We start from the raw sequence: 15,949 nt of genomic DNA, 5'->3' as shown, positions 1-15,949 counted from the left end.
TTACTTCATCCATGTCATTATAGTCAACTATACTTGGAGGCTTTCTGCTCCCGTAAAGATTTACACCCTCGGAAACCCTGTACAGGGTCGCTATGGGTCGGAACCGACTCGATGGCATTTAACAACAACAACAACAATTAATCAATATGTGTTAATAATCATTAAAATGAATGGAGCTTTGAGAATATATAACAACGTACTGACTTCTACATTGGAAAACTTCACTACTGTTGTGCATGGGACGCGATGGGATATAGGTTTTCCTAGTAATATTTGTTATCTGATGGACTGCCCTCCTCAGCAACTCTCCATCTAACATCAAGTTACTACATTTCTTTTCTACCCAGACCAAGTAATCCCATTTTCTTACCTCTGCATGAGGAAAAGGAGGTTCTGGGAGATACACTTTAGTCTGTTTGTTGTGACAAAGCCTTTTAAAGAGGAGAAACAAAGCAACAGATTACTTCCACCATTCTGTGGTATTTGTTGCCACCCAGTGGTAGCACTGCAAATACCTAAACACTGAAGAACTTCAGTTTCTCAGAGAATAATCAAAGCCATCTCCTACAGAGCACTCCTGACAAAAGCATCTTGTGAGCCAATTTTTTTAAGCTTTAAAACTTCTCAATACACATTCAAACAAACAAACACAAGAACCCAAATCAGTTGCTGCTGATTTGACCCTGACTCATGTGCATCTGAGTAGAACCATAGGGTTTTCTAGGTCTGGGATATTCTACAAGTACATGGCCAGGCCTTTCTTCTGAGGTACCTTTTGGTGGATATTCAAACAACCAATCTTTGAATTAATGGCTGAGTACATAACACAGTTTACAGAATAGAGTTAGGTAGTAAAGATATCCCATGTATCCTCTACTCAGCTTCCCCTGATGCTAACATCTTATATAACTGTGGTACACAAAAGTAGGACCTTTGTCAAAATTAATGAATTAGCATATTTGTTGTTGTTAAGTTCTATCAAGTTGGGTCAAACTCTTATCGACCCAGTATAGGGTTTCTGAGATGTGGCTAGTGAGTTTGAACCGCCAGGCTTGTTCTTCAAACCGACCTTACAGTTGAGTGCTTATACTACAGTGCCACACCAGGGCTAGCACATTACTATTAACTAAACTGCAGTCTTTATTCATATTTCACCAAATGCCCTTTTTATGTTGCAAGGCTCAATCAAGGATACATTCCATGTAGGTCTTTAATCTTTCTGACAACTTTTAATTTTTATGTATTGATAGTTTTAATAATAATAATAATATTAATATGCCTCATCTCTCGCCCGCAGAGCAGCTTGCTGTTGTTGTTGTTAGATGCCATCGAGTCAGTACCGACTCATAGCGACTTTATGCACAGCAGAACTAAACACTCCTGATCCTGGGCCAACCTCACTACTGTTGCCGCGCTTGAGCCCATTGATGCTGCCACTTTCCCAATCCATCTCGCTGGGGGGGTCTTCCTCTTTTTCTCTGACCCTCCACCTTACCAAACATGATATCCTTCTCTAGAGACTGGTCCCTCCTGACCATATGCCCAAAGTATGAGAGAAGAAGTTTGGCCATCTTGGCCTCCAAGGCGCACTCTGGCTGCACTTCTTACAACACAGATCTACTGGTTCTTTTGGCAGCCCGTGGCACTTTTTAATATTCTCCTCTAACACCATAACTCAAAAACATCAACTCTTCTATGGTCTTCCTTATTCATTGTCCAGCTTTCACACGCATATGAGGTTATTGAAAATACCATGTCTTGGGTAAGGTGCACCTTAGTCCTCAAGCTGACATCTTTGCTCTTCAATACTTTAAAAAGGTCTTGTACAACAGATTTGCCTGATGCAATACATCGTTTGATTTCTTGACTGCTGCTTCCATGAGTGTTGATAGTTGATCCAAGAAGAATGAAGTCCTGAATCTCTGCTCCGTTGATAAGAATGCTGTTTATTGGTCCAGTGGTGAGGATTTTGTTTTCTTGACGTTGAGATGCAATCCATACCAGAGGCTGTGTGCTCTTTGATCATCAGTAACTATTTTAAGTCTTCTTCAATTTCAGCAAGCAAAGTTGTATCATCTGCATACTGCAGGTTGTTAATGAGTCTTCCTCCAATCCTAATGCCACGTTTTTTTTTTTTTCATATAACCCAGTTTCTCGGATTATATGCTCAGTATACACATTGAATAAGTATGGTGAAAGAATACAACTCTGTTGCACAGCTTTCTTAATGGTAAACCATTCAGTGTTCCATGTTCTGCTCGAATAACTGCCTCTTGGTCCATGTACAGATTCCTCATGAGCACAATTAAGTGTTCTGGAATTCTCATACTTAACGCAATGTTGCCCATAGCTTGTCACGATCCGCACAATCAAAAGCCTTTGTGTAGTCAATAAAGCACAAGTAAACATCTTTCTGATATTCTCTGCTTTCAGCCAAGATCCATCAGACATCAGCAATGATATTCCTCATTCCACAGCCTTTTCTGAATCCGGCTTGAACCTCTGGAAGTTCTCTGTCACTGTATGCTTGCAGCCGTTTCTGTATTACCTTTAGTAAAACTGTACTTGCATGGGATATCAAAGATATTGTCTGATGATTTCCGCATTCTGTTGGGTCACCTCTCTTTGGAATGGGCACAGCTAGCATATGATAAAATATTAACTGAAGCAAGAGGAATTAGGGAGCTGCTACTGGTTTTGAATAGTGTTGGAAAATTACATTTCTGCCTTCCAATCCTTATTCCTTTATTACCACTCTTCTACACTCTAGCAGTAAATAGATTTGGCTTTCACTAATGCAGTTACAGATCACAGATACGGCAAAACAACAAAATGAAAGCATCACAGTAGTGTGAGAAGAAGCCAAGATTTGTTTTATTCTTACTGTTTGAATGTATAACCTCTGAATCAAATAGAAGTCATGGAGAAAACCACAGACATACCACTCAGCAAATATCTGGGAAAACTCGAGTGAACTGTTGGCCACAGGGGAGATGAAGTAGAACGGGACACTGGACAGGCCGGCGGAGTCGATGTATTGATACAGGCACTCCAGGAGGTCATAGATCACTCCAGATGGGTAGCAGGGAACCAACACATTGCCTCCATTCCGGACCGTGAGTGCTACACAATGGAAGCCAGACAGGAAAACAAAAGTATCAGAACAACAATTTCATAATAACAGAATTTAACTCTGAAATAAATACCTACATTTCTTCATTTTCCTACTTGAGCACTTACAATTTACTTCACATGTACAGTAATCTGCTTTTCTTCAAGAGTAGCACCAAAGTGGGGGTGGATCTAGAGGTTGATAATTAGCTAATTTTTTATTCGATGTCTAAGTTCCTGAGACTAGGGTATGCAATTAAGAGTTTGGATTTTAAAGGCTACCAGTGGCAGCTGAGCTTCAGGGCAGACCCTCCAAGCTCCTTCTGTTTTGTCATTATTGTTAAGCGCCTTTGATTTGGTTCCGATCGACTCATAGTGACCCTATATAGTGTTTCCAAGGAGCAACTCGTGAGCTTGAACCACAGGTCTTGTGGTTCAAACCAACCTTGCAGTCCAGCGCATTAGCCTGCAGCACCATACCAAGACTCACTCCCCTTCTATTTTGTTGTGTCGTTGAGTTGGTTCCAACTCATAGCAACCCTGTATAGGGTTTGCAAGGAGTGGCTGGTGAGCTTGAACCACCGGCTTTGTGACCTTACAGTTCAAAGTGACTTTACAGTACTGAACATTAACCCACAGTGCCACAAATTATGTGGGACTTGTCTCTGCTTAGCTTCTGACCACTGAATAATCTATAAGAGAATAAGCTAAGTTTTCCATTGGTGTCTTTTTGAGTGGCATTTCTTTCATTATTGTTTTGTCTCTAAGAAAATTCTCTAAACTTTAATACTTAATGAACTGAAACTTTTAAGTTGCAATCATATCAATCATTACAGTTGGCTCAAGCAAACAAACAAACAAAAAAACCACATCAAGTTCTTATTCAAGTTTGTATTTTGTTTGGTTTCTAAAACAAATTGATACAAGCAAATTCAGGGTATAGAACTAGAATTCTTTGTTGGCTCCTATCTACTTGAGCACTGGTTGACTTGCTACCACTAAAGTATGGCACAGTGAAAACACTAAAATCAGTGGCCAGAGGTTGAGAGTCCTGGGCTCCAGTCCTGGCTTTGTCCCAGCTATAGGACTTTAGAGACACCACGTTACCTTTGTAGAGCTTCAGTTTTCTTATCAGTTGAATTACAGAAATGAACAACATGAGTCACTGTGTCAAACTTTAGTTTGCATAAAAATGGCGAGGGAATTTGTTGAAAATGCAACTCTCCCCCCCAACTCCCCTGAGAGTCTGACTTACAAGGGTGCCCAAAGTTGAATTTTTAGATACCTTGTGTTGGTCCTAAGGTCGGTGTTGGAATACCCAACTTTGAGAAGCAGAATTAGAACTAAAGTTCTTTTCAGACCTAAAGTTTGTTGACTCCCTGAGTCTAGATTATAAACCAAACAACCAACTAACCAATGATTGATTCTATTTGAGAGTAGTTTAGTAATTTTTCCAAAAATATATTGTTTGCTTAATATCAACAAAGAACAAAAACATAGACTATGATTAGCATTTGTTGTTGCTGTTAGGTAAAATTTCAAAGGACACTGCCTTTCATGCAAATATAGAAGTTGACCATTTCTTTCCCCTATAATAGATGTCCCATCACTTAAAAGTTGTTAGGGGTAAAAAGGCTGAGTTTATTACCGCCTCTAATATTTTTAAAAGGAAGGTAACAGGATTTCCAGATTTTATTGGTAATTATATCCAAAGAAAATAAATTTTTTCCAGGTAGCAAACATGCCACAAATATCTCAATTTAGTCTTCCCAAAAAGAAGAAAAAAATTATAGTGACCAATTATTGAGAAAAATACATTTATTCAGTGTATCATTGCTATGAATTTAAACTATAATGGTCTTTTCTGTGCTATTATTTGCAAAGCAAAGATGTGATTCTTTCCTTCTTTGACAACTACCACCCTCAGAGCACCCTGTTGTTGTTAAGTGCCATCGAGTAAGAGCACACTACATCCCATTAAAATAAGATTCTCGACATAAATCAAGTGGGAATATATTGTGCATTTTTTGTATAAAATGGTTAAAAATTCGAATTTGCCAATACAACTACTATTCTTATTGCACCTTTAGCTTTAAGTGGCTGAAGATCTGCTTTGGTTGACAACAGCAGCATTTAAAGGATGGGAAGGGAAGCTGTAAATGGGGGGGGGAAAGGGCCCTTAAAGGGGACACCAGAGGATGCAAATGTGAAGGGAAGGGGCCAAAAATACTATAGGAGCAAGGTATCTTGTACCATCCAGTTTGAGATCTGACATGAATACATACCTAGGTTGCTGCAGAACTCTCCTACCATGCCATCTGGGTTTGCGGTTGGGATCTGGGTGAGCCCCGTCAAAATGAGCACATCGCTGTTTTTGAGAGAAGCCTGGTCCATGGGCTGAAAACACCAGAGAGCTAGGCTTAGTAATCTAAGAACAAGCTGTCGACAAATAGTAAAAATAAAAAGAGAATATAGATGCTGTCTCTTCCTGTCCTCTTACTCCCTCCAGTGGAACATGTGGCCGTCGGAGGGGGCTGAGAACTGACTGGAAGGAGACTGGAAGTCACTTTATGGGGTGATGAAAAGTCACAGAATTGTACACTGAAGATCTCTGTGTTTCACTGCATATACATTTACGATTTTTAAAAATCACATTATGTTACATTTCTAGAACACTTAGCTGTTTTCAAAATGCTATTTCACATGATACCAGTGGTTCTCAAGCTTGTACCAAAATCATCTGGAGGGTTTGGTATAACACAGATCACTGGGGCCCACTCCCAGAAATTCTGATTCAGTCTGTCTGGAATGGGGTTTATGAATCTGTATTTGTAACAAGTTGCCAGAAAATGCTCATGTTGCTACTCTGGGGATCATTCCTTGAGAATCCCTGCAAAATATACCCTTCAGACATTTAAACAAATATATATTTTCTGTGTGTTTGGTGTACATAAAGAAAGAGGGGTGTGATTTCGTCCTGTGCAGCTTTCAGTAGCAGCAACCCAATTCTCTCCATCCTTCTTCTCTATCACCTAAGTGTGCACCATCGCCCCCTGGAGGAGTCGATGGATATGGCCATGAGCCCTCTGAAGCCCCAAAACGATCTCTTTGGTTGTGAACTAAAAGCCGATAAAGATTATCACTTTAAGGAGGATATGATGAAAATGAGCACCAGTTATCAATAAGAATGGTCAGTTTAGGGGCTGGTGCCAAGGATGAATTGCACATTGTTGAAGCAGAGGCAATAAATTATGAAGGTAGCCCAATTAAAGTCACACTGGCTACTTTGAAAATGTCTGTACAGTCAATGGTCTCCCTTGGGGGCTTTGAAATAACGCCATCAGTGGTCTTATGGTTGAAGTGTGGCTCAGGGCCTGTGCATATTAGTGGACAGCACTTAGTAGCTGTGGAGGAAGATGCAGAGTCAGATGATGAAGAGGAAGAAGTGAAACTCTTAAGTATGTCAGGAAAGCGGTCTGCCCCTGCAAGTGGTAACAAGGTTCCACAGAAAAAAGTAAAGCTTGCTGCAGATGAAGATGATGATTTTGATGATGATAAAACTGAAGAAAAAATTCCAGTCAAGAAATCTATACGCGAAACGCCAGCTAAAAATGCATAAAAATCAAACCAGAACGGAAAAGATTCAAAACCATCAACACCAAGATCAAAAGGTCAAGAATCCTTCAAAAAACAGGAAAAACACCTAAAACACTGAAAGGACCTAGTTCTGTAGAAAGATATTAAAGCAAAAATGCAAGCAAGTATAGAAAAAGGTGGTTCCCTTCCCAAGGTGGAAGCCAAATTCATCAATTCTGGGAAGAATTGTTTCAGGATGACAGACCAAGAGGCTAGTCAAGATCTCTGGCAGTGGAGGAAGTCTCTTTAAGAAAATAGTTTAAACAGTTTGTTAAAAGTTTCCGTCTTATTTCATTTCTGTAACAGTTGCTATCTGGCTGTCCTGTTTTATAATGCAGAATGAGAACTTTCCCTACCATGTCTGATAAATGTTGTCCAGGTTCCTTTGCCAAGAATGTGTAGTCCAAAATGCCTGTTTAGATTTTAAAGCTGGAACTCCACCCTTTGCTTGGTTCTAAGTATGTATGGAATGTTATGATAGGAATTAGTGGTAGTAGTGGTCAGACACATGGAAATGGTGGGGAGACAAAAATATACACGTGAAATAAACTCAGTATTTTAATAAAGTTAAGAAAAAAAGAAAGAAAGGGGTGTGTGTTAACTGATGGTACATGGAGGGGATTGTAATCATTGCAATTAAATAAAATATGATTGGTTGAATGTAAAACTAATGACCTGTCCTGTTAACTAGCATTCACTTCACATTAAAAGCTTAAATTAAAAAAAAAAATCAAATTATATGAGCTATCATCTCATCCCAGTATTAATAGCTAAGTTAAAAAACAAACAGAAAACAACAAATGCTGATGACGGTGTGGAGAAACTGGGACCCTCTTACACAGCTGGTGGGACTATAAAATGGTGCAACAACTGTGGAAAACAGAAGTACCTTAAACCCCAGAAATCCCTCTACTTGGTATATATCCTCAAGATATAAGAACTGTAATGAGTTGATACATGCTCACCAATGTTTACTGCAGCACTATGTACAAAAGCAAAAAGACGGGAGAGAGCATAAATGCCCATCAGTGGGAGAAAGGATAAAGCAAGTTTGGTTCATACACACAATGGAATGCTAAGCAACATTAATAACAACAAATTTATGAAACACCTCGTAACATGGATGAAGCTGGAGGATAGGACGCTGAGTGAAATTGTTGTTAAATGTTGTCAATTTAGTTCTGAGTCTTAGTGACCCTGTATTGGGTTTCCAAGGAGAGGTTGGTGGGTTTGAACCGCTGACTCTGTGGTTAGCAATCTAGGGCTTATCCCACAGCACCACACCAGGAAATTAGTCAATCACAAAAGGAGAAATAGTATATGAGACTACTATTGTGAAAACTCAAGATTGGGTTTCCATACAAAAAGAAACAGTGTTTGTGTGACTATTCTTTGTGGGCATACTCCTGCTCTTCCACCTATACCCATTCAGTGTATGTGTCCACGTAGAATACTGTTGTTGCAGGGCTGTGTATATAACAGTATTTACCTCTATCTTCACCTGTCTCATCAGAACAAGGTAGATACATAGACAGAGGTACACAGGCTGAATGGGTATGGGAAGGAGAGTGGGAGTATACTAAAACATAAAAGGTTTACAGAGGATATTTGTACATGGGAATTTAACTTTGCTGCAAACACTCCTTGTGGTGGAACAGATAAGGGCAAAATGATGAAAACTTCTTAGATATTATTAAACATCTTAAGGCAATGAGTTGTTTAAGATGTAATATCCCAAATGATAGCATATTTGGGATAAAGTCCCACTATCTGAGGGTCTCAGGACCATAGTCTCCAGGGATACCATGGTCAACTGGCATACCACAGTTCACAAAGACAATGTTCTACTTTGGTGAGTAGCAACTGGGATCTTAAAAGCTGATGAGCGGCCATGTAAGGTACAACTATTGGTCTCTCCATATGTGGAAGAAAGAAGAGTGATGAAAACTTGAAGAGGATTGGAATCAATTAGACCAACGGACCAATGAAACATACGAATATCAGTCAGCACGACGCAGACCAGAAGATCTGGCTACTTCTCACCACCAACTTCTTTGAAAACGATCATGTGAAGGTCCTGGATAGAGTAGGAGAAAATGTGAGACAAAACTCAAATTATATAAAAAACAAGACTCATTGGTTAGAAACACTGGTAGAGCCCAGGACTATGCCCCTTGACCACCCTTCAAGTCTGGAACAGAATTCACCCTTGTAGGTCAATTTTTATCATGGTATGCTCATCATGGAATGCTCACCTATTCAAGATCAAAAGGGCAATGTTTACCTAAGGACAAAGTTGAGACGGAATGTGAAGGAGGGTGGAATGGAAATAAAAGCCACAGGGATGAAGTGGGGTAACTGTTGCTACATGAAGGGGATTGCAGTTATTGAAATGAAACAAAATGTATGATTCATTGAATGCTAAACTGATGATTTTCTCTTAAACCTTTACTTGATTCACAATAAAAAGTTTCAAAAAAGAAAATGAAGTCTTTGACAACCTCAATATTTTTTCCATCTGTAATGATGTTTTTTTATTGGTCCATTTGTAAGGATTTAGTTTTCTTTATATAAAACTGTAGTCTTTGATCTTCATCAGTATTTCCAGTCTTCTTCACTTCCAACATGCAAGATTTGTGTCATCTGCATATTGCAAATTGTTCATGAGTCTTCCTCAAATCCTGATATCACATTCTTTTTCATGTAATCCAGATTATTTGCTCAGCATACAGATTGGATAAGAATGGCAAAAGGATATACCCCTGATGTATACCTTTCTTGATTTTAAACCATTCAGTAGTATCTATTTATTTGCTTTGTTCAAATGACTGCCTTTTGGTACAGGTTCCTCATGAGCATAATTAAGTGTTCTGGAATCCCCATTCCTCACAATGTTATTGTAGTTTGTTATGGTCTATCGAGTTGAATGCCTTTACAAAGTCAATAAAGCACTAAACATTTCTCTGGTATTCTCTGCTTTCAGCCATAATCCATCTGATGTCAGCAATGATATCCCTAGTTCCATGTCCTCTTCTGAATCTGATTCGAATTTCTGGAAGTCCCTGTTGATATAATGTTTGCAACCATTTTCATCTTCAGCAAATTTTACTTGCAAGTGTTATTAATGATATTATTTGATCATTGCCACATTCCGTTGGGCAACTGCTCTTTGGAATGGGTACAAATATATACATCTTCCAACAGGTTAGAAATTTCTTGGCATAGGCTAGTGAACGCCTCCAGCACTGTATCAGTTTGTTGAAACATTTCAGTTGGTTTTCTACCAATTCCTACAGCCTTGTCTTTCACTATGCCTTCAGTGCAGCTTATATGTCTTCCATAAGTTTTTGATCATAATCTATCCCTTGAAATTGCTGATCATCGACCAATTCTTTCCAGTACAGTGATTGTGTGTATCTCTTCCATCTTCTTTTGTCCATTGCTATTGCTGTATGTCCTTAAGCTGGTTCTGACTAATGCGACCTTGTATAAGGTTTCCAAGAGTGGCCAGTGGGTTTGAATTGTTGACCCTGAGGCCACCAGTCCAGTGCTTATATTACAGAACCACACCAGGACTCATAGAATCCTTCAATATTGCAATACCAGGCCTGACTTTTTTCTTCAGTTCTTTCAGCTTGAGAAATGCTATAACTGAAAGTCTTTGCATATTTCTTTATAATACGCGACTGTCTTATAAAGCTGTTCTTTGAAATTTCCTGTACAGCTCTTTTGTACCATCATTTCTTCCAGTTTCTTTAGCTTCCCTATATTCTAGAGCAAGTTTCAGGCCGTCTTCTGACATCCATTTTAGCATTTTCTTTCTTTCCAGTCTTTTTAATGGCCTTTTGCTTTCTACATTTGTGATGTTCTCCACCATCACTTTACACAGATGTAGTCAATTTGATTCCTGCATAGTCCATCTAGTGATGGCCAAGTGTTGTTGAAAAAACATATTAATAATGAATAACACATTGATTTTGCAAAAGTGTATCATTTGATCACCTCATTGTTTCAATCTCTATCCAAATTTTGCATTCCAATCACCAGTCATTTTCAATGCATCTTGATTGCATATTTGATTAATTTCAGACTGATGAAGTTGGTAGAATTTTTCATTATTATCATCACTGGTTTTAGCGGTTGGTAAGATAATTTGAATAGTTGTATTAACTGGTCTTTCTTGTAGGCACATGGATATTAGCCTATCACAGACAGCACGGCGCCTCAAGAGAGATCTTGAAATGAAAGGAAGAGACACTTATATTTAAATCATTGCTAGTTCTTATTTGCACAGAAACACACCAATATGTGCAAGAACTTTTTCTCTGCTTGGAAAGAACTGATCTATTTGTACTTTTCCAATAAATACACACACATGTACTGTTTCAGAAAAAGAAGGAAGGGAAGTAAAGTACAGTGGTTTTTTAGCAGCAGATATGTGGCGAGTCTGGAGATTTTCAGTGTGTGCTCACATCAACTTGAAGGAAATGGGAATAGTGACAAAAAAACCCAAAGCAAAACAAAACAAAAAGGGACCAAGCTTCTATGGGTAGCATTCATTTGGCTTCAAATGGCAACAATTTTATATAGATGTTCTTAGAATAGGCTAATCGTGACTCACAGGGCTAGTGGTGGTGGCGGTGGGCTTTAGAGGACCCAGGAACCACCTGAAATGGTCTATACAATTTTGTGTGTGTATACGTTCACATCCCCACAGATCTAATCAGGCTGTATTATGGGACCATGACCCCATAAAAGGTTAAGAACCACTGATCTAGATGCACACATATAATGGAGCAAACTCGGAACCTGGAAACAACACTATCTATGCCTGAACCTCAGATATCAGCATTGCCTTCCTTGGAGAATTAAATGTTCACAAACAAACAACACTGCAGTATGGTAACACTGCAGTATGGTGAAGCAACGCTGCAGTATGGTAACACTGCAGTATGGTGAAGCAACACTGCAGTATGGTAACACAGCTGTGGAGCAGTTCTAACACACACAATAGGTCATCTAGCAGCCTGTAACAGTGAGACAGCTCTCATTGGGTCCAGTTCTCCTGTAAGCATCAGGAATAAAAGGCTTTCAGGGACATTCTCCAAACCAAGCTGACACCTTGGAAGTCTCCATTTCACCACCGAAGGGCAAATGCATATTACCAGTGTCAACAGTACTCAAGGGGGGGAACATACAAAAAAGCAAAAATCCATCTTGTCCAAACACTGACTAAAAGTACCTTACAAAGTTGACAATCACAATTAAGCATGTGGAATACAATTTTGAGAAACCCTATGCTCAAGTATACTGTGGTCACTGTATTGATCATCTCTTGTAGTTAACTTTTACTGGGTACTCTGTAAAGGGCATATAAGCAATAGAAGACCTAGTCTCTAGGCCCCAAAAGTTTACAGTGTAGTTGAGGAGATAAGATAGATGTATAATCACTGAAAATAGAGCCTTATGAAAAGCCATAGACAATGTAATGCAAATTTTAAGAATTCACACTTATATACAAATACAAAGAGGAATGCAGACTATAGAGCTATGCCGAGTCAGGTGAGGTCAAAATACACGGATTTTTGGCACATGACATTTTGATTCTTGCTTTTGTTTCTTTCTTTTGCTAGGGAACTTCAGACTCAACTTATATATTGCAGGCATCAACCTCTCCCCACACCACATACACCAAAATGTTCCTCCCCAAAGTGCCCCCTGGCATCCAGTGCTGTGTATCCTAGCACTAATCATACTGAACTGTAAGTGGCATTCATCTATTAAGGCATCCTGGTGGCACAGTGGGTTAACTGTTGGGCTGCTAAATGCAAGGTTGGCAGTCCAAACCAAACAGCTGCTCAACAGGAGAAAGATTAGGTTGCCTGCTCTTGTAAAGTCTGATAGCCTAGAAAACCCTCAGGAGCAGTTCTATTCTATACCATAACACCGATATGAGTTGGAATTGACTTAGTGACAATGAGTGGCTGTATGGATTTACCAGTCTTCCTCACATGACTATATGCTATCTATGTAGCTGTATCTCTATTGTCTAGCAAAATAACTAGCAAACCACACTTATACTAAATAATCATTTGTTGAATACAAGAATGCATGAAGAGAACACAGTCTGGTTGGAAACATGAGCACACTCTACACTGGTCAGTTATACACTGGAATATGAAGAAGGTGAAAATAAACATGTTGAATGTGGAAGGAAAGCTGGGAGGGAGAGGCAGGGAAAGGCCACCTAGTGATGCCAAATGAATTTACTTGGCTAGGATTGATTCTATTCTGAATAGAAAAAGAGATTAGCAAACAGAGAGAAGGTATAATTGGTAAAGGGACCAAAAGGATCATTGTAATGCAGAGAGGGCAGTAAAAGGGAGATGCTGTGTGGTTTAAGATCATGAAAGGTGTGTATCAGATGTGTACTGTTTCAACATACTCAATTTGTACACTGAGCAAATAATCAGAGTAGCTAGACTATGTGGAGATTGAAGGAAGCCTCATAGCAACCTTCTATGTGCATATGATACAACTTTATCTGCTGAAGGCAAAAAGAACTTAAAGCACTTACTGATGAAGATCAAATATAGCCTCCAGCATGGATTACAACTCAATATAAAGAAAACAAAAATTTTCAGAAATGGATCAATAAGCAGCCTCATGATTAACAGAAAAAGGATTGACGTTATCAAGGATTTCACTTTACTTGGATCCACAATGCCCATATAGGGTCACTGTAAGTTGGAATTGACTTGACGGTACCTAACAACAACAACACAAGGGAAGTAGAAAATATAGGAAATAGAAGAGAATTACATGACACAGTAAAGAGTTTACCTATTTCCCCCTAGCTTTAAAAATGATACAGCTGGTAAAGATAACTCTGAGGTACGTTTATCCTATAAAATGACAAAACAAAGAATAATAAGAAAAAAAAAAAAAAAGAAACCTAGACTAAAAATAATTTCAACTAGAGATTAAACAGGTCAGGAAATGAGGCAGAATCATCTGAAGACCTTTTTCTATACTTGTTGTTAGTGCTCTTCAATACTTTAAAAAAGTTCCTGTGCAGCAGATTTGCCCAATGCAATACGTCGTCTGATCTCTTGACTGCTGCTTCCGTGAGTATTGATAGTTGATCCAAGAAGAATGTAGTCCTTGACAACCTCAATCTCTTCTCCATTGATAAGAATGCTGTTTATTGGTTCAGTGGTGAGGATTTTTGTTTTCTTTACATTGAGTTGTAATCCATATGTAAGGCTGTGCTCTTTGATCTTCATCAGTAAATATTTTAAGTCCTCTTCACTTTCAGCAAGCAAGTTTGTATCATCTGCATATCTCAGGTTGTTAATAAGCCTTCCTCCAATCCTGATGCCACGTTTTCCTTCATAGAACCCAGCTTCTCGTATTATTTGCTCAGCATACATATTGAACAAGAATGGTGAAAGAACACAACCTTGTCACACACCTTTCCCAATTTTAAAACATTCAGTGTTCCCATGCTCTGTTCAAACAACTGCCTCTTGGTCCAGGTACAGATTTCTCAGAAGTACAATTAAGTGTTCTGGAATACTCATACTTCTCAATGTTGTCCATAGCTTGTCACGATCCACACAATCGAAAGCCTTCGCATAGTCAATAAAGCATAGGTAAACATCCTTCTGATATTCTCTGCTTTCAGCCAAGATCCATCGGACATCTGCAATGATATCTCTCGTTCCACGGCCTCTTCTGAATCCAGCTTGAACCTCTGGAAGTTCTCTGTCAATGTATGATTGTAGCCGTTTCTGTATTACCTTGAGCAAAACTTTACTCGCTTGAGATATCAAAGCGATTGTCTGATGATTTCCACATTCCGTTGGGTCACCTCTCTTTGGAATGGGCACAAATATGGATCTCTTCCAATCAGTCAGCCTGATAGAGGTGATGAAACTGAAGAATTCTATACACATCTTCAGTCTAAAATTGAGCAAACATGCAATCGAGACGTTTTTATAATCACTGGTGGTTGGAATGCAAAAGTTGGAAACAAAAAGTAAGGATTAGTAGTTGGAAAATAAGGCCTTGGTGATAGAAACGATGCTGGAGATCGCATGAGAGAATTTTGCAAGACCAGTGACTTTTTTTTATCGCAAATACCTTTTTAAAACAACATTAAAGATGACCATACACAGGGACCTCACCAGATTGAATACAAAGAAATCAAATGGACTGCATTTGTGGAAAGAGACAGCGGGAAAGCTCCATATCATCAGCCAAAACAAGGCCAGGGGCAGACTATGGAACAGACTATCAATTGCTCATATGCAAATTGAGACTGAAGTTGGAAAAAATTAAACTAGTCCACCAGAGGCAAAGTCAAGAGACCTTGAATATATCCCACCTGAATCTAGAGATCATCTCAAGAATAGATTTGATACATTAGACACTAAAGACTGAAGATCAGAAGAGTTGGGGGATGACATCAAGAGCATCATACAGGAAGAAAGTAAAAGGTCAATAAGAAGACAAGAAAAAAGGAAGAGACCAAAATGGATGTCAGAAGAAACTCTGAAACTTGCTCTCTAGTGTGGTGGTAGTGGTTATGTGCCGTGGAGTAGGTTCTGACTCATAGTGACCCTATGCAGGGTTTCTGAGGCTGTAAATCTTTAAGGGAGCGAAAGCCTCATCTTTCTCCCACGGAACTGGTAGTTTCGAACTGCTGACCCTGAGGTTAGCAGCCTGAGGCTCAAACAAATGGAAGAAATGAGGAGGCACAAGAGCTGAACAGAAAATTTCAAAGGTTAGCTTGAGAAGACGAAGTCAAATATTTTCACAAAATGTGCAAAGATCTGGAGTCAGAAAACCAAAAGCGAAAAATATGCTTAGCATTTCTGCAGGGAACAAAAGGAAAAATTCAAACCTCGACTTGTGGTATTGAAGGACACTTTGGGCAAAATATTGAATGATGCAGAAAGCATCAAAAGAAGATGGCTGGAATACAGAGTCACTGTACCAAAAAGAAATGGTTGATGTAAACCGTTTCAAAGGTAGCATATGGAAGAACAAACAAGATGGTGAATCGGGTGGATGTATACCAGAGAGCTCTACCACCAACAACAAAGAATACCTGAACAAGCAGGCTCAGGGGATGGTCCCAGAACTCTGAACCACATATAAAGGAATACTTAGAAGGTTGGAAGGCTCACAGCTGGGG

General features: G+C 39.1%; 1 protein-coding gene and 1 pseudogene across 2 annotated transcripts in view; one reads left to right on the top strand and one right to left on the bottom strand.

Moving 5' to 3' along the window:
* INTS9 (integrator complex subunit 9) overlaps positions 1-15,949 on the bottom strand; it is a 117,494-nt gene that overhangs the window by 27,815 nt on the left and 73,730 nt on the right. For both annotated transcript variants that reach the window (XM_006864340.1, XM_006864341.1), the window contains 3 exons: positions 5,397-5,508; positions 2,943-3,123; positions 371-431 (listed from right to left, as the gene is read on the bottom strand). In XM_006864340.1, coding sequence (XP_006864402.1) covers positions 371-431; positions 2,943-3,123; positions 5,397-5,508 — 354 coding nt within the window. The remainder of the gene's footprint in view (positions 1-370; positions 432-2,942; positions 3,124-5,396; positions 5,509-15,949) is intronic.
* LOC102831106 lies at positions 5,803-7,005 on the top strand (annotated as a pseudogene).

This window comes from Chrysochloris asiatica, unplaced genomic scaffold, assembly GCF_000296735.1.
Source record: "Chrysochloris asiatica unplaced genomic scaffold, ChrAsi1.0 scaffold00064, whole genome shotgun sequence".
Classification (NCBI taxonomy): Eukaryota; Metazoa; Chordata; class Mammalia; order Afrosoricida; family Chrysochloridae; genus Chrysochloris; species Chrysochloris asiatica.
Note: the sequence above shows the minus strand (reverse complement) of the source record. Positions and strands in the feature narration are given on the sequence as shown.